Genomic DNA, 19561 nt, shown 5'->3' on the forward strand with positions numbered 1-19561 from the left:
TAGGTACACAACTTATCTCTTCATATTTAGTGTTCTATAGCATCGGTAGAAGTATTTGTTAGAGTGGAATAGCACAACTACCACAATGCTAGAGTTGCTCTATCAAGGTTAAGACAAAAAAAACATTGAAATCCGAATATTTGTTATCTCCTAGGAATCATGAGTGAAATTTCTTTTTTTACTTAATTTTTTTTTCACTTTTTAATTTAGCCTTTGTGATGTAATTTGTAGTGCTTTGTTGTATGGCTCTCATTAGAGTTTATATATGCTTATTTGTAAATGTCGCTTGACTTGAGCTATTAATCTGATATCCGTTTAGGTGGTGTACAATTCCACATACGTACTCTATATAAGCCTTATCACCCGGTCTAAACATTTTACAATTTGTCAAGTAAACAAAAATTAAGAAAATTTCATTGAGACACATGAAATTCTATTAGAGGAGTCAAATAACAAATTATAAGTTTTCTATATCATTACATACAGAACATGATTCTTAGATTCTAAAATACAACACTTGTAGAACTGAACTCTTTCAAGCACATGGCATGAACTCCACACAACTACCTATTGTTGAATACAAGAACATGTACTATGTTAAACCTGTACTGATGTTTCCATCCTGCTTCATACTAATACAGGTACTGTGGATTGTTTGGAATTACTATATTCCAGTTGCAAAAAAATGCCATGGAATTGACAAAAAGGGCAACAAACAATACCCAGCAAGCAACACTATATTTCATTTCACATGAAGAAAAACTTTACATGTTCTCAATCCTATATATGCTAGTTCATTTCCCTGTCATACCTACAAAAATTCTAGCACATTGGTGAAAGGGCTTCAGCAGCAAGAACAACGTTTCATTCATCTTTATCTGAGAGAGTACAGCCTGTTTCCTGTTCTCTCACAGCATGATCCGAGACAGTCCCTTCAGATGAAACCTCCTCTACATTAGGCCGTTCAACCTGGGAGGAATCCGACTGAGTCTTGCTGGATTCACCACTAACAGGGTGTTGTTCTACTTGATGCTCCTCTGGAGGTGAGCACCGAATTTCTGGTGAAATCTTTCCAGGCTTCATGTTTTTATAGGCACCTTCCGAGTCCTTAAATTTAGCTTTGCCAACAGGTCTAGGCAAGGGAAACATGTCCTCAAAAGCTATGCATGAAGAACTGGGAACGGAAGGAAGATGCGGGCCAGGCGCAACGCACGATGCGACCAACTGGAGCACTTCAGGAGAAGGAGAAAGTTCTGAGCTTGCCTTTTTCAAATGGTACACAGCAGAGTGTGGTGGGTTTGCCAAATTTAGTGGAGGCAAGTTAAGGTCTGGTTCAATCTGCTGAGGTGCTGCAGTTCCTGTCTGAGGTAGAGGAAACGGTGGCGCCAAAGGAGTTGAGCTTGAAGCACCATTATCAACATGGTGGCTGCTTTGGAAGTCCTTGCTGGTTCCAGTAGAGTCAGGAAGAACCGGCTTGTGCTTGTCTAACTTTCTCTTTCTCTTCTTGAGACCACGCCTGGGATCCTTTGGTAGGGAGGGTGGTGGTCCAGGAATCACAAATGGAGGAATTGTGGGCTTATCTTCTCCGTACAGCATACGAATTGAATGAGCAATGGCCGTTACAGTAGGCGGCAGCTCAGGATCAGGAAGTTTGGCTGGAGAAGTCACAGCTTGTCGTAACCAGTGAGGCAGCTTGTCTTTTGACATACTGCTTCCAGCTGCCTCCTCTCCTTTTGAGTGCACAAGCTCAGGTCTAATGGGGTTCGATAACAATCCTGAGCCACTAGATTCGCCATAGCCTACATTAACGCGGTCATCGCACATATCATTGGCTGCTCCCTCCAGACGTACAGGCAACTTTCCACGCTTCCTGCTTCCTTGATCATCCTCCTTTTGCTGTGTACCAATGGAACCTGAGCAATTCAAACCTAAAGAACTCAAGCTGCTGGCTCCAAAAGAATTGAGCAGAAATGGCCTTTCAGTCGGCACATTGTTTGAAGATCCTGGTCTATCAGATGTTTCAGCAGGAGCATCTTCAGGGAATTTTGCTCTGTTCATATCATAACTCCAAGATGGAAGAGGTGCAAAGTGATCACTTTGCAAACTAGGTCGATCCAATGCTCTGAAGGGTGGCAGACTAGATGGAGAATCACATCTCCCTAATTTCATGTCTGTCAGATGGTTTTGGAACTTCGGCGGTAAAAGAAATTTGCTCCCTTGCAATGCCCTCTCCATCATTCCATCAGAGATTGGAAAATGTGCAGGCTTGGTAGACTTTGTCGCCTTGGATGATCTTTGCACAGGAAAAGGCGGCCCCTGAAAGACCTTTACCTGTTCCTCTTCCCACCTCACTGATAAATCTTCTGATAGTTTATGCTTTGAAAACCTTAACTTAGGATCTCTAAGCATAGCATCCCAATTACCTTTTCCATGCCGCCGAACACCAATCCAGAGGGAATCAAGTTCATCTTCAGACCAGCCATCTAATTTTGACTTCTTTTTCAATAAACTGCTCGACCCTGATCCAGTTCTCATCATTATGTTTTCAAGCACCTTCCTGTGGTTTTCTGGGAAAGATGAGAATGTGGTTGGCCTTTGTCCCAAACCTAAAGTAGGGGGCACATCCATGTCTTGCTGATTATATCTGAACAAATCTTCAGGGGGCATTTTGAAATTAGGTAATGCTGGCATTGTTGGAAGGTCTTGCATAGCTGCATTTAAAGCTTCATGTCTGCCTCCTAATGACAAGTTAGATAAGAGGTCCATATGTGAATTTGCCATGCTCTTAGTTGTGAGTGGAAACCTCCCCAGCAACCTTTCATCAAATGGCAGGTTTGGCAGGGCCATTTTCTCCTGGAACGCAGTAAATCTAGCTCTTGAACTTTCAAACGCATCGGATTCCTTTCCTCGCACAGAGGGTGGAAACTGCCAAAGAAAAAGAAGAAAAGGTATGAATCATACATGCATAAAGCCAAACAGAACTTACAATATATCCACACATGTTGAAAGAGCATACCGGAACGAATGGGAGACTGTTATCAAGGATGCAATTTTTGAAATTTTGTTGTAAGTTTTCTGTTGATGCATCAGACAGTTTGGTGTTTGCTGCCGTTTCCTTACTTCTGACCTCAGCATCCATGGATGTCCCGGCACAAGCGGCAAGGTTGAATGGAAACTCTTGTCTGGTTCCATGTCTATTTTGTCTCCAATTTAGCTTCGAAATGTTACGTTCTGATGATTCTGTTTGGTTAGCATTTGGAGCACAAAGGCCCAGAACAGGCAACAGATTGTTGGTGGGCATAGTGTTTGTCATGTTTAGCCTCCCCTTATTATGGTGATTTGGAAGGAAAATTTCCGGTAGAGAACGACCTGGATTATTGACAGAAACATCAACGGGACCCCTCATTTTGTGTTTTCGATGCTTGTCAATCCTTGGTAAGGAGTCAGCATTGCTAATCTGACCTTCTGAAAGTTGAGCATATTCGCTGTCATTTAAGTTTATAGAAGGCCCCTCTGGAACTGAATGCACCGGTCCAGCTCCTAGATCCCCCCCACCCTTGGCAATGGCAGGAGGAGGCGTTTGTGACTCGCTACCTGGAACTGGAAATCCTTCAGTAGGATGTGATTCTTTAACCGCATTCCTTTGAGCAAGTCGTTCCTTCTGCCGAGCACGGAGTTTAGCACTGTTCACCAATAGCAAGTGAAAATAATTATATCAGCATTGAGGGCCCATTTAATCATAAACAATATACCAATTGTTAGAAATATAAGCATTCATGTATCCTTTACCCAACAACACAACTTAAGCTTTTGGGATAATTGTTTCACGACATGGTATCGGAGCCTCTATGACTAAGTGATCTAGAGTTCGATCTCCCCCCCCCCCCCCAATTTACCCAACAATGTATTGCTCAATTTGTTAAGTTGAAATTAGTGTTTGAACATTCAAACTATCGGGACCAATTTATCAATGGCATGCAGGACTCTCTAAGAGCTCTAGGGAAATTGTATCCAGAGGTTAAAACTACATTACAATTGAAATTTACACTCTTTAACAAAATACTTGATAGAACATACAATTTTGCCTTCAAGGCTCGTCCTGCTGGTGTATATTCACGCTCAGGCTCCGGTTCTGGTGCTTTTTCCTCCTCGCCGCCACTCTGGTTGAACAAGCACATCAATAGGAAACAATTAAAAAACAGGACATAATTTCTACCAGGAATAATAAAAATGTAGTGGTAAAACAGATGAATAAATCTGAAATTTCAACAGTCAAATAATTAAGCAAGTTACCCTCAAGTTGCAAAAAGGGGCCTACTTATAGCCTTTCACATAAACTAATAACTAAACTAAAATACCACTAAGCAAGAAACCCCTGTCCGAAGAAAAAAGAAAAAGAAAATCTTAATTTACAAGATTCAATTTCCCAAGTCAAATCTAGCACAACCATTTAATTAAGTATGCATGTTATCATTTGGAGAGTCTCATGATTACATTGAAGAAACCAATTCCCCCATTTAAAGATTCGAAAGGTGCCAAACATATTTCAGAAAGGCATAAAATATAGCAAAGTTGTCCACAATTATTATCTATTAAAAAATTGATTTGACCAAATCCAAATTATGGTTCTAAAGCATTTGGTTGATGTTAAAGTTGAAAGCCCAAAACCCAAAAGCCCAAAACTAGCGCTTCTCATCATCTCCTTCCAGTTGTGCTCAGAACTAAATACATACAAAGTTTCTAAAAAAAGGTTTTCTTTATAACAGTAACAAAGCAGATTACCTCATTCATCGCTTCACTTGGGTATGGAGCATATACTTCCCTGTACGAAACAGTTTTCCTCTGCCGCTTCCCTCGACCAAGAACTGCTTCCTCTTCACTTTGATATTTCTCCCACCTATAAACCAGATTAAATGCACAGGAAAATTGAATATAAGACATTAGTCACGAGCTTTTTAAGTTATAGGGATTTAGATGAAGAATGAGGAAAGAGAAAATAAAGACTATGAATTGTGATTATGGTTTGATATTATACAGAAGACTGAGCACTCACCCTTAGTTATAGTTATACAGATACAAGACTCCTAATCTAACTAAGGAAACTAATCATAATTACTAAGCTCCTTTCTAGTTCAATTAAAATAATGAAACAAATCTTAAAACATAAGAAATATGAAAATTAATCACAAGAGTTAATATCCCATATTCTGAACTGTTCCAAGATACAAACCAAATGTTATGAGATATTTTCCATACACTATAGCATCGCCCTCAAGCTACAGCTTACTAAGCATTAAACTTGTTATAAATTAATCCTTAAAAAGAAAAATAATATAGAGTAGACTGTACAAAAGATGGCTGGAAAGGAAACACAGGTTTGTTGGAGACTTCAAAGATGAGCATTACTGGAAAGACAACTCAACAAGATGGCTGGAATAATCATCAGCCTAAAGAGTTGTCTGGAGTGTTGCATAACCAAAGAAGAGACTCGCAAAAATAACCATAAGCAGACATGTTCCAAAAAGAAACAGCAAATAAAACCCAAAATAAACAACACCTAAGCCTGATTCCGTTATCAGTGGTTGGCTTGACAGAAACATACACACAAGTAAACTATCCTTAACAGTTATACTGTAAAACTTTTGTTTGCATTTCAGGTCATTTCTGATAAGTAGGGATTTTCCGCATCTATATGCAAGAGTGCTCTGCCACAAAGTTCTGTTTCATAGTTCTTAATGACTCAAAAAAGATATTTTCATTCATTTTACATAGGTATTTTATTGTACAGTCACCAACCATTCACACATAACTTGGAAATTGTAAAAGCAATATATGACACAGCAGAAGAATGCAACCAAATAGAAGCTCCTAACCTCACACGCAGTAGTCGGTCCCATTCATTTTCTTCATTGCCAATAACCACATTATCCTCTTTCTTTTCAGAATTTGGACACATATCATCAGTCCCATCAGGTGGAGATTCACCCACTACATGATCTTCAGTTGGTTCGTCATTCCATTCAATGGCCTAAGTAAGAGAGAATTTCAATCACAATAAGGGGCAGAGTAATCTTCATTATATCTAACAGTATGCAAGAGCTGGAGATACAATCAACTGAAGTGAAAAGGGAAACTCAACCATTCAATTAGCATATAACCTAAATTTATGAGAAAGAAACTCGTATTATGTTAAAAATCAAAATCGTGAATGTAAGAGGGAAGAAAAGCATCACCAAATTTTTGTTTAGATGTAAATTCTAAAACAGATGTAATTTCAAAGGATTAGACTTAGAACCAAGTAAAACTATAAATGACATAAGAAAAAGGAAAAAATAAGCCAGAAGAGAAAGAGAGGGATGAGGATACGGGGGGAGGTCCACAAATAATGGCAAAACGAGATTTATGTATGCCACAAAATACACTATTACTAAAAAAAATTGTAAGATTCTAGATTCTAGCCAATGTTGAAAGAAATAATTAACTACTCTATCAACTAGATATAAGTCAACTACTTTACCTTCACTGAGCCCAGCATATCATTCTCAGAATCCCCTTCAGCAATATCTGTTGAACCATCTTGAAGGTTTGAACGATCAAGTAATTTTAAAATAGCATTTTCATCCCACAAAATCTTGCTGCCGATATCTGTACACTTATCCTGGTATACATCTCCAAGACCACCAGTCCTTTTCCGATGCTTGTGCTCGATATCTGCTACTGCCTCATCTTTGTTACTAATACTATTTTCACTTATATCTTTACCATTCAGTCCAGGAGAATCATTGAAGAGTTCTTCAGTTCCCCATTTTAAAATATCTTCTACTTCTTTTTGAGATCCAGACTTATTTACAAAAAGTTGATCAAGCATCAATTTCTTCTTAGCAAGCTGCAGGATGCGCTCTTCAACACTAGCACGAACCACAAGCCGGTATACCAAAAGTCTATTTGATTGTCCAATTCTGTGTGCCCGATTCATTGCTTGGATATCTGCATGAGGGTTAAAATCAGAATCATAGATGATAACAGTGTCAGCAGTTGCCAAATTTATCCCAAGTCCACAAGAACGGGTGGATAACAAGAAAACAAATCGACTTTTGTCTTGGTTAAAGCGTGCAATTGCTGTCTGACGATCAGCTACAGAAACAGAGCCATCAACTCTCTCATAAGTTTTAGGCCCAAATTCTATATTCAAATAGTCCTCCAGGATGTCAAGAAGCTTGGTCATTTGCGAGAAAATAAGAACTCTGTGACCTTCCCTATGTAAAATCTTCAGCATAGAATGCAGAAGAGTCAACTTAGCCGAAGCCTTTATTCTCATTTCATGAAGGAACTCAACAGATCCAGAATCAGGTTCAGTTCCTGGTATGAGATATGGATGATTGCAGACCTTCCTCAGTTGCATCACAATGTTCAGCATTGACTGTTGGGCAACCCCTTTACCGATATTGCGCAATATTTGATAATTTTTTGTAAGCATTGCACGATAATATTCAGCTTGGATGGATGACAACTCAACAGGAACCATTCTTTCTGTCTTTGGGGGAATATTTTTCATGGCATCCTTTTTAAGTCTGCGAAGCATATGAGGAGCAACAAGTTTTTTCAACTCATCAACTTTTTCTGCAGTCGCAAGATCATTAAATTTCTCCTCAAATGATGTTAAGGAAGGAAATGAAGCCGGCTGTAAGAAATTTAGCAAGTTGTACATCTCACCAAGGTTGTTCTGGAGAGGGGTACCAGTCAACAGAACACGGTGTTGAAAAGAGAATGTATTTAGCAAACTGAAAAGCTTACTACCTGAATTCTTCAGTCGATGGCCCTCATCAACAATAAGAACTTCCCAAGGAACTCCCCGCAAATGAGAAGAGTCGGCAAGAACCATTTCATAAGTAGTTAAGAGCACATTAAATTTATAGGCTTCTGTTTTCTTATTCAATCCGCTTGGTCCATTTGCATGCCATTCATACTGGCGAATTATAGCTCTTGCTTTTGCACTGCCATGATATTCTACAACATTCACATCTGGAGCCCATAGTGAAAATTCAGAAAGCCAATTAGGCATTGTTGAAAGAGGTACCAGGACCAAGCAAGGAAGTGAAACTTTGAATTCAAAATACAATGATGAAAGAAAAGCACAAGCAGATACTGTTTTCCCAAGCCCCATCTCATCAGCAAGTATCACATTTTTGGACCTATACCAGCATTTCCGCAACCAGTTCAGAGCCTCAAGCTGATGGGGAAACAAAGCACCACCTTTTAGTTCCTTAGGTTGCTCTGTAAGATTACATATATCATTTTGACGGTCATTGTGTTTTCTAGAATTTTCCTTTGATGCATCCTTTTCCACCGTGAGGGCTTCAAGCTTCTTAAAAATTGTAATCAAATGAGAAGAATTTTGAAGCACAGGTTCATCTATTTTTTCCCAAGTACATTCATCATAAGGTAATCCAGTCCATTTCACAAATGCCTCAGATCTTCCATGTTGGGAAGGACGAAGAGCGAGCAACCGCTGAGGATGCTTCCAACGCTCCTCACAAATATTTATTATCGCCATCCCATACTTTGCCTTGTAATTTTCAAGTTTTCTCTTCGCAAGAGCTTTTAAATGGGATTCAGAAATCCAACTGTTGTGAATATGAGATTTTCCTACCCACTTAACTAAAAACTCAAAGGAAATTTTCTCTTCATTTGGACATGCAGATTCAACCACATTAGCATCCTGAACTTTATTATGAACACTACTACTCATTCCCTTCTCCACATCCAGTTCCTTTTGTTTTGTTTCAAGAGAGACATGTATTTCACAATTTTTTGGAAGCTCACTGCTCCTCTCGCTTCTTAAAGTGACATCGATACTCTCCTCTGTGTCCATCTTGTCATTTGGCTTTTCCAACGGTTCAGCAGATACAGTGGTATCATCCTGATCTTTACCATTCCCAGGAGAGGAACCTATACCATCGGTGGTTTTACTCAACGAATCTACACGGTTTCCTTTCTTGCTTTCCTTTGTTATTGATCTTCTGTACACATGAATTCTTTCCACTCCGTCAGTGTTTTTCAATTCAACTTCTTTATCAGAACTCTTAACATTTTGAGGACCATCAACAAGATTTTCAGTTGATTCAACATCCAAATCATTATCACAAGGAGAATTATCCTCTAGCTGTCTGGTCTGGTTTTCCGATATTAGCTGATCGCCAGAAGGTGAGTCATCTACAATGTTCAAAGATAAGTGTCGTAGTGAGTCCATGTTCTCACCTTGAATTCGACATCCTAGAACCCGATCAACCTGTGAGACGGATATATAAGTAAGAAACTAAGTCATGATAATCACATGCAAGGTACCAGGGAAGTCATTTTCTTTACCAAAGAAATGCAAACCATCTGAACTCTTTTTAGAAAGTTACCTGCAGACCTTCAACAATTGCAATGTCTTCACGCATCTCAGATTTATCCACATTACTTCCTGCTCTATCAAGCTCATTTGATGTGTCTTTCATTACCTGAGACAACTTCTGCGTCCAAGCAAAAAACAAATTGTACTGACCGTTAAATGCAAATGCAAAAGTACCTCAACAATAATGGTAAACATATTCTAGACCACAGCTAGTTGATCAATATAAATGAAGGATCAAATAGTAGGAATACTATATGCAGGTAGTGGTCTAAATATATGGTAAACAGTATTCTGCTTGGAGACATAAAGTGCAGCACTAAGATTCCTAAATCTAACTGAATGAAGCAAAACTCTCATAAATTTTCTGCAAGAAAGAAAGTGTCTAAACCAGATAATTTTCTCATTCAATAGTCATATCTTGTATCTTAGTCATCAGTTAAAACTCAGCTCATTGTCAGCCTGCACTCTACTTAACTTATTTTTGTTCTAAAGCTCCACTTTTCCTAACTGAAAGCATACAGCAGTCTAAGAGATGTGGACAATGCATAGAATTGAAACGTAGGCTGCATATTAGCAAATGAAAAGAAATTTGAGGATTGAAGCCACATAAGAGTATGAGACCATTTAAGGTCAATAAAGTTGCAAAATGACATTTTTTGTAGCCCGTCTTAGTCATCATAATTTGCCCTTTACCATTTAGACATCATAAATGCATTGGTCATGAATTCCCAGTGTTATAAAGTGCCACCAAAACAGTACGATAATTTAAAATAGTCATACTTTAACAACAGCACTATTCCCTCTGTTCCACAAAGATTGTTGTTTTAGCCCCTTTTCATATTTTCCAAAAGGTTTGTGGTTTTATAAAACCAAGACATTTTTTTCTAATTTTTTCCACCTATACCCTAATTTAATAAATTTTCTCACTTATCACCTTACATATTAACCAACCACAACTCTTTTCTATCAACTACATTCTTCTCTATCCAAGATAGAATTTACCAGCTGCACATGATACTAGTAAAACTAAATAAGGGTATTTTGGTGACATTGTACTATCAATAATTGTCATCTTGCTCTTTGTGCCACAACTTTAAACAACATTCTTTGTGGAACAGAGGGAGTATTTGATCTGATAGAGTCTATCATGGTCCAGTATAGATGTCATGAGGGTAAAAGAAGGACAATTCTTAAACTCTACAATTTATAAGATAAATTGGGAATTTTAAATTTTAACAGCCGTCAAATTAAATATGTAGTAATAAATTAAAAGACATTTTAGCTCAGTAAATAAAAATGTAAATAATATTTTGCCAGTTTAGTCATTGTAAATATTCATAAAATGATGCCGCACTTAAACTAACAAGTATAATTGACTATCAATAAGAGTATGTATGCAATAACTACCAATCCAGAAGTAAACCCATTAAAAATAAAGGTTTTATCGATTACTTATGAGTAAAAATCCAACAAGAAATTAGAGAGCAGTACCTCATCTTTCTGCTGCGCATCAGAATTCTTGTTTCCAACATCCTTTTTTAATACGGATGTGGAAATGGTATGTGCCATAGACTTCTTCTTCTGTACTTTACTGTTTCCTGACTTGGACTTTATAGAGGTATTAACAATTTTTTTCCCCTTTTCAGTCCTCCGCTTCTTTTGAACAGCATTGTCATCAACAACTTTGTGCTTCCTTTTTTTCACTTCCTCTCCACCAGCAGCAATAGCAAGCACAAGTGTTTTTCTTAAAGGAATTTTGTTGCATGATAAATCAGTCTTCCCCTCTAGCTGTTCATCATTTGCTTCTAAATTATTAAATTTGGACGAAGATGAATCTTCCTTGGCTGGTGAAGTTGACTTCCTGTCCTTAGGAGAGACTGATGGAGACAAGTTTGATATCTTTTCATCAGCATCTCCTTCCACGCAACTCCCAAGAGAAGGGTCAACAGGCTTGTCGCTACAAGTTGCATCTACTTGGGAAGGTATTGGTTTTTTCCCAAAGAACTTTACTGAGTTTACTCCCATAGACGAAAGAGATTTTCCTTTGGTGGAGGACCTTTTCTTGGAAATAAGTTTGCTTCCAAAAATTGCAGAAACTTTTTCTAAATTAAGCGAGTTATCTCCACCTTTTGATTTTCCAGTGACAATCTTAGTCCTTGCTCGCTTCGAAAATGAATCCAAATGGTTTTTGGGTGCTAGTTGATCATTTCCTTCAACGCAGCTTGGACACTGCCACTTTCCCGTGGGGATGCGCTTCAGGGAATAAAATGACAAAGGATTGAAAATGTAATCAGGTAAAAACAAAAACTGAGAATCACGATTTACTGATGAAAAAGCACAGCATAAAACCAGAAATAAATATACCTTAAGAGGAGGGTTAAGGCACTTTAAATGATAAGTGCGAGGACAGCTATCACAGCACAATAAGTCCCCACCATTATCACAAACCACGCATTCAAAGAAATACTGGATCAAAAGTTTTATTATCAAAGTTAGATCAGTCAAGTAGAAATAAGAACAACAACAACAACAACAATAATATTAATAATAATAATAATTTGAATTGGAAGCATCCCAAAAAGTTACTTTTGTAAATAAACAAAATATTATTAACGGGGAATCAAAAAAGTATAGAATTATAGACAGAGGATAAAATAACCATCAAGAAAATAAAATACACGACAAACAAAATGAAAGGAGATTATTGATTTGACAATGACATCCAAATCTCATCCTAGTGTATATCCCAATTTTTTATTAGAAAAATTACCTTGGGATAGACGTACAAGGGCAAAGAGGACAGTATAACCTCTTCAAGGTAACAAGAAAGACTAGAGAAATAAAACAGCATCATGAAAGCAAGCCCACTAAACGTTGGATAGAGCTCCCTGGTCCCAATAAAAAACCCATTAGCTGAACACCATTTTGATATTATACACCGACTGCGCCCATATCCAGATGTAAAGGACAACATCACTAACAGATAAGTTTAGATTGCAGTAATGCTTGACTAGTCTGAGCTAACACTATGTACGTGCATGTAATCCACCACCCTGATAATAGCAAACAGACTTAGTTGTACAAAACTCTCTATCTCTCTCTCTCTCTCTCTCTCTCTCTCTCTCTCTCTCTCTCTCTCCTGAACCTTATGGTATCAACTATCAAGAGCCTAAAATTGGAGTCCATGGAAAATGCCAGTTCTCCGACACCACCACCAGTGGCGGTTACACCTCTAGCAACTGCGTCGACCATCAACGACAATTTCAGTTCCGGAGAAGGCGCCAGTGTCATTCTTTCACTCTATCTCAGAAAAGTTGGACAACAAGAATTTTCTTCTCTGTAAGCAACAAATTAAACTAGCAATAACCGGCCATCGCCTCTATGTTCACTTCATTAATATTCGAAGTCCTGCGAAGTTCAATTCAAAATCTGACAGAGTCTCTAGCTAATCAGAATTGAATACCTCGTTTGGGAGGAACAAGATGCTCTCCTCCGATCATGGCTTCAGACCTAAGTTTCCAGCTCCATCCTCACAAAGATGATTGGATGCCAGACATGCTTACTAGCTAGCTATGGGAGAAGCTACATTCTCACATCCACTCAGACCAAATCCAAGTCTCGATATTGCAAACAGAACTTTGCAATACCACACTGTCTAATCAATCAACTGGACAGTATCCTCTCAAAATCAAATCTATTTCTGACTCCCTCTGAGCAACCAGTGATCCAATTTAAACAAAGGAACAGGTTGATGTCATTCTGGAGGGGCTACTATCAGAATATGAATCACTTTTGAATTAGGGGCATATGAACAAAAAAGTTCCACCCAATGACAATTTGATGAAATTGATCCCCTAGACTGAGAAGAATAAGAGAGTCACATCAGAGCTCCCTGTTAATCTTACACAGATAAACTCGCAGACAGCCCAACCTCCCTCCTCATCAGTTAATCTGATGGACAATTGGACCCAACTCGGCCCAAAGAAGAGAAGAAGTTGTTGGTGTACTCCTGAAGGACCAAAGAGAGCAAGGGAAACAAGGCTTTGAAGCCGTGGGTGGGAAAATTAATTGACAGGGGAGTAAGTTGGTTATGGAGAGAGAAAGTGAGTGGTAGAGTGAGAGGCTTGTTAGGATATAGACGTAACAATGAGGTAGAGGGGGGTTATGGAAGGTTTTTCTAGTGTTCAGCCTGATTTGGAGAGCATCTTGCTCTTGTTGCTTGTAATTGCATTTAAAAATATTAATACACTTACACCATTTTCAGATAGGATTATATCATTCCTATCACATAACAATCTCACCACTGGCCAACACAATGACAGCAGAACCCTAACCCTAGGGCCACAAGCCGCAGAGGCAGAGGAGGTAGATGCCGCCGTGAAGGCCACAGAAATATCGAGGGCCAATGTGCTTCAAACTTGGCCACACAGCTTCAGTTTGTTATCATTGAATCGATCAGAACTTTTTCCACACCACAACACAGCAGCAGTTCAATCCTACATCTCAAGGTTTTCATCCGAAAAGGCAAAACTCCTCAAAATCCATGTCCACTCAGAGACCTATCACCAATCAATTCCGTTCCCAGGAAATGCAGTTTCAGACCATACCTCAACAGCAACCACAAGCAATGGTGGCCAATTCTATGACTCTTTCAGAAGCACCGATTGGTATCCTGATTCAGGAGCTAGACATCATGTGGCTCCCAAAAATAACATCCATAATATTCAACAATCAGAGCCACCACTGAATCTGAAGGCCCTAATCAAATCTTTATCAGTAACAGACTACAGTCAAGGTTTGTCCATTAGTTTCACATGGTTTACTCATCTTCTAATCCTTCTATTCTCGTAACCCTGAAAAATCTTCTTCGTGTTCCTACTATTACCAAGAATCTGATTAGTGTGAGATAATAATGTTTGCTTTGAATGCCATCCCACATTTTGTGTTGTTAAATGACAGGCTCCTAACCAAGTCTTCCTCCATGGAATTATTGGCCAAGACAGTCTTGACCAGTTCCAAAATCTGCTCACTCAACCAACTCAGCATGTTTCGGATGATTCTGTATACTATACGATTGTAAACTCTGTTTCATCCACTAACAACCTTTCCTATGTGACGCGGCATCCTAGGTTAGGCCACTCCAATGCTAATACTTTACAAAACTTTATCTATGTAATCTCTATTTATCTCATAAAACTAGGCTTGGTCTTTGCACTGCTTGTTGGCTTGTTGCATTGGTGAAGCTCATAGAGATAGACGGCCATTACATTTGTCCACCACTGTTTACACTTTACCTTTTGGAGTTGATTTATAGTGATTTGTGGAGGCCACTTTGTTTCCACTAATGGTATTACACACTACCTCTCTTTTGCTGATGCCTACTCTAGTACACATGGCCCATGGCTGTACTCGTTAAAATCAAAGCCTGACATCTTTACTCTTTTCAAACAATTTAAGGTCATGGCTGAGCTGCAATTCAACTCTTCCATAGAACAGCTGCAGGTAGGGGAAAATTAGGGTTCCTAAGGCCAAAATTAGGATTTACAGCTGCAGGTGGAAAGAGTAGGTCGGTGGTACCAGCAATGCTCTCATACTATATAAAATTTAGAGTTTAATTAATTATGTTTGCCTAGGCTGAACACTGATCTCTTACTTATAGTGTAGTTACAACCAACAGATAAGCTAATTATTAGCTCAAATTCAACCTAATAATTAACTTATTCACAGAAATCATCACTATTTTAGTTGATCGTGTATTTACACACGCTAAATCTAACACATTATTTCCAATTACAAACAATGATAATGTTCTCATTGCTTGCCCTCTTTGAACATCCAAAAGCCCCTCAATAGTTGACACAGTAGAAATGAGAATAATCTAGCAACAATCTAGACCTATAAGAAATACTAGGAAATACTCAATTTCTCAAAGTAAATACTCTCTGAAGTCTAAAATCTAGCTAGCCTAAGGATTACATTCAATTTTTATAGTAGTAAAAGATCAGCTTCCAAAGGAAAGAATAAATAAAGGGCTAACATAATCCTATAACACCCTAAATTTTAATAAAAACTGGCCCCGAAAAGGACAGGATAATTAAAAAGCTACAATAATCATTAATACCATAATGTCAAAATTTAAAGTAAATAGGAAAAAAAAAGTAGTACATAAATAAATAACATTACATGATTTACCGTGTTTTTAACTAAAGGACTAAATTAAGGTAAACTTGCCTTAAGTAACAAATTGGTTATAAAAAAAGGTAACTTACCCCATCATTTCCTCTCTTCTTAGATGAAAATTGATGCTTAGTAGCTACATCAGTCTTTATCATACGTTTAGTTGAAGCATTCCTAGAAGATTCAGATGTTACTGAATTGTCTTCTTTAACATTGGATTGCTCTTTACCAGAGGGTTGATCCGGTCCTACAGGAAGCTTCCTCCGCTTGCGCTTTGTAACCCAGTTCCCGTTAAGCAGTTTAGGTGCTGATGATTTGTTTTCCTTCATAATTCAAATATGAGTCCTGCATAAGCAGTCAACACTATCAGCAATAGAAAATTCAAGCCACCATCTAGCTTTTAAAACAGCATTAAACCTTTTGTCCATGCCTGTTCATTACATAACACACAACAGTTGCAGGGAAGAAGCTAGCCCAAGCCAATATTGCCGAGGCTAAGAAAATCAATAGCGTTGAACAATAAATATTGAAACAGCCCTAGTGATAAACAGTATTTCACCATTTCTTATAGCAATTGTAAGCAAAGTTCAACCATCACAGCAGAGAATAAAACAGGTGTGCCTGACTAGAGAAAACATTCTGATCATTTATTCCGAGTATACACCATTCAATTATTTGAATATTAATGTAGTTCCCATTCTCTATTCACCACATCATAGTCATGATTCACAAGCAACTACTATCGCTTAACATGGGAAGAAAACAGATGGGTTCAAAGGAGAAGAAGGACACCACATTTCCTAATCAACCTCACAAACATTCAAAATATCAAGTTCGCATTTCAATCCATACTTCTTTACAGTTTACACAACTAAAATCACCAAAGACTGTCTCTAATCAAGTGTCAATCAGCTAATCGGACAAAGTTCATCCTCTTCAAAAACTGAACCAGCATCAAGAGTTATTTGGCTCGAAAGGGAAGTATCCGCTGTAGCCAAAAGGCAACCAGTCCCATAGGTAGGCTTGGTTAAAGCTTGAGAACTCAAGGTGATTTAATATCCTTGCTGAAAAGGATTGGCTCTGATTAAAGTCCACAGAGTCTTATCTAACCAACGCTACCAGAAGTTCTATGCATATTTCGCTCACTCCATCCATAGTATCAAATCAAAGTCTGTGACCATGATTTCAGCCACGACGTCAATGTTTTAGAAGTTTCCAAAACCGCAATGCGACCATGATTTCAGCCGCGACGACCACCTTTCCCAAAAAGAGTATAAAACACTACAACAGTAATTTTCTTGAGATACTATAGGACTCACAATTTTACTTGCCCTAACTCATTCCTGAATGAAAGCAGAGTAATGCAAAAACCATTAAATGCACAGAATCTAATCAAACATACACAATAAACAGCACAACTAATCACAGTATGTTCTAGCACACCACAAAACAAAAACCTCTAAAAAGCTACAAAGCTACTCAAGCATTATGCACATTCAACTTGCACCAAAACCCATAAGCCCCAAAACCAGTTCAAAATCCAAGTGACAACCATGCTCATTAAAATCACAAACTTTCCAGCAAGAAACACAATTGCACACCAAGTGAACCAAGAATTAAAGGACTAACACACAACCCACACAAGATTCAGCTGAAATTAGGCAAAAACAAGAGGCAACCCACAAAACCCCAGAACATAAAATCAAGCAAAAACCAGAAAGAAACAGCAAACAGAACAAAATTAACAAGTATACCAATCTTGGTGGCGGATCAAACAGCAACAGGGGTTGCATGAGATTGCAAGATTGAAAGTATGAAGTGGGTGTGGCAAAAAGGGGGGTGGGTGTATTAGGGCATGGATGCAAGGAGATGAGAGATACGAGGAAATAGAGAGAGAAAGAGGGACACAACACAACACGAAAATGAATAAATACTATAGAGAGAGAAAAAGAGATAGATAGATAGCTGTTGTTGTTGTTTGTTGATGTTGTTGTTGTTGTTGTCTTTGTAGAGAGAGAAAGACACACACACACAAATGAAATACGGATTCGCCGGGGGTCATAGGACGGGGTTACACTCTGACATGGCAGGAGAGAGAGAGTTGATGTTGTTGCTGTTGCTGTTGCTGTTGAACCCCAAAACCACCTTTCCACTCCAACCATGCCACGTGGCGTCACGATGAGACCTTGTTCTTGTTGTTGTTGCATTTTCTTTCTCAATCAAAATGTGTTTTGATCCTTTGTTTTGTTCCCTCTAATGTGCTTTTGAGTTGTATAGACAGAGAAACACAACACAACTCAAACACAAAGTCACAAGTTCATAACACAAACACAAACACAAACACACACTTTCTCTCTCTTTCTCTGTTCTTCTCGTGATCAGAGAATGAATCACCCACCCAGCTATGAATTGTACACTTTGCTGAATGTTTAGATCCAAATTTTTAATCTTTTTCCAAATTCATGACTACCCAGATTTTTCTTTTCAATATTTATGGTAATTTTCTCTGTCCTTTTGAGGATTTTTCATTTTGAAAAGTTGCTATTTTGATTTCAACAAAACAGGGTTTTTTATTTACAACTATCTACTAGTCTTGTCGTATCAGTTGAAGTCAATCTAAATAAGATTCGTTTATTATCTTGTATCTTATATCAATTTGAATAAATGCATCTTTGAGTTAACTTAAGCTAATAGTCGCATTCATGTCATGCCCCTCTTTGGGAAAAACCAAAGCAAATGTGGTAATGTACTAGATCATCAGTATTCTGTCATTGTACAAATGAGAATCTATGGGATTAAGGTAAATGAATAAATTAGATTTGGTTTATTTTGTGTCAGAAAATTCGGTAAATGTCCATCTTTAGAACATATAGCTCTAGAAGAAATTACCTAAAATAGTTTTTTATCGAAAAATTAAAATGAATTCAAATATGCTATTAATCAGTGTTTTAAAACTCTGTTTGGTGGTCGATTTCTGAGCCAGGATCGAACTCTCCATGAGATTCCTAGTTGCATTACTTATAGCTTCCTTGTTCGTAGACCGAGGTACTAAGTCACAGGTCGGACCAGTAGGTCAATGAGCGAACTGCTTGATTCGGTCTATATTAAAAAAAATAAGAGTAAAATACACTCACCTCCCTCAAGATTTGCAAGAATGACACTCCACCCCATTCTTTTTAAAAATCTACACTCCACCCCATTTTTTATAAAGGCAAATTTTAGTGACGAAAACAAATTCCTCACTACTAAAAACTAATTACTAATTAGTAAAAATTTAAATAAATTTAATGCATATACACTATCATACATTAATTTATGAAAATAATTTTACTGAATTAAATTTAAAAAAACCATCCACTCTGTCTGTTAAGTCCACGTCCCATCTATCTCCAAATCATATTTCTCACCACAAACGGCCACCACCAAGCCTTTACTCCCTTTAACACGGCTCCACTGTCCCACAATGTGAAACCCCATGGCACATCCATGCCTCAAAGTTTTGTTGCGACCTGAACCCCAGAACGTGAATCGCACATCCCTAAAGCCACTTGTTCAACTACTTCTTGTGAATTTCACCCCTTTAAGTTGTGAGCGAACGCTCTGTTGGTCTTAGATATTGTTGGATTTTGTTAAAAACGATGCTCCACCGCCTCGTTGGGCTCTAATAACCTCAGATCCACTTCATATTTTCATGATTTTGTTTCTCTATTTTCTTCACCCATTTGTGTTGCTTTTTTGGCCTACAACCCAATTTTGAAAATTGGAGGTATAAAGAGATTATTTTGATTAAAATTGAATTATTACCAAATATGAAAACACAAGCATGTTTCACTATGTTCGAGATATGGTTTGTAAATCGGGCAGGTGTGCTATTGCATAATTTGCATTATGAATTTACGGAGGAAAAACGCGATTGAGAGAATGAGGAGGATTGTGATGTTTTCATTTTTAAATTTATTGGATTATATTATTTTTTTTTTGAAATTA

The 19561-nt window shown here is 38.0% G+C and overlaps 1 protein-coding gene across 1 annotated transcript; it reads right to left on the bottom strand.

The window, feature by feature from the left end:
• Positions 1-392: 392 nt before the first annotated feature.
• Positions 393-17979, bottom strand: LOC130711218 (protein CHROMATIN REMODELING 4). The gene is made up of 11 exons (XM_057560742.1): positions 17329-17979; positions 15667-15919; positions 11762-11863; positions 10889-11650; positions 9408-9515; positions 6518-9289; positions 5874-6028; positions 4783-4897; positions 4078-4160; positions 3017-3683; positions 393-2925 (listed from the first exon to the last, which is right to left on the bottom strand). Exons 2-11 carry the CDS (start codon positions 15901-15903, stop codon positions 865-867), a joined length of 7062 nt encoding a protein of 2353 aa, XP_057416725.1. The 5' UTR covers positions 15904-15919; positions 17329-17979; the 3' UTR covers positions 393-864.
• Positions 17980-19561: the final 1582 nt, after the last annotated feature.

This window comes from Lotus japonicus, chromosome 4, assembly GCF_012489685.1.
Source record: "Lotus japonicus ecotype B-129 chromosome 4, LjGifu_v1.2".
Classification (NCBI taxonomy): Eukaryota; Viridiplantae; Streptophyta; class Magnoliopsida; order Fabales; family Fabaceae; genus Lotus; species Lotus japonicus.

Coding starts and splice junctions, on each gene's coding strand:
- LOC130711218 (XM_057560742.1), bottom strand. CDS start 15,903: ATGAAGGAAAACAAATCATCAGCACCTAAACTGCTTAACGGGAACTGG. Junction 9,290..9,407: donor CAATTGTTGAAGGTCTGCAG/GTAACTTTCTAA, acceptor TCCGTCTCACAG/GTTGATCGGGTTCTAGGATG. Junction 4,161..4,782: donor CAAGTGAAGCGATGAATGAG/GTAATCTGCTTT, acceptor TTGTTCAACCAG/AGTGGCGGCGAGGAGGAAAA.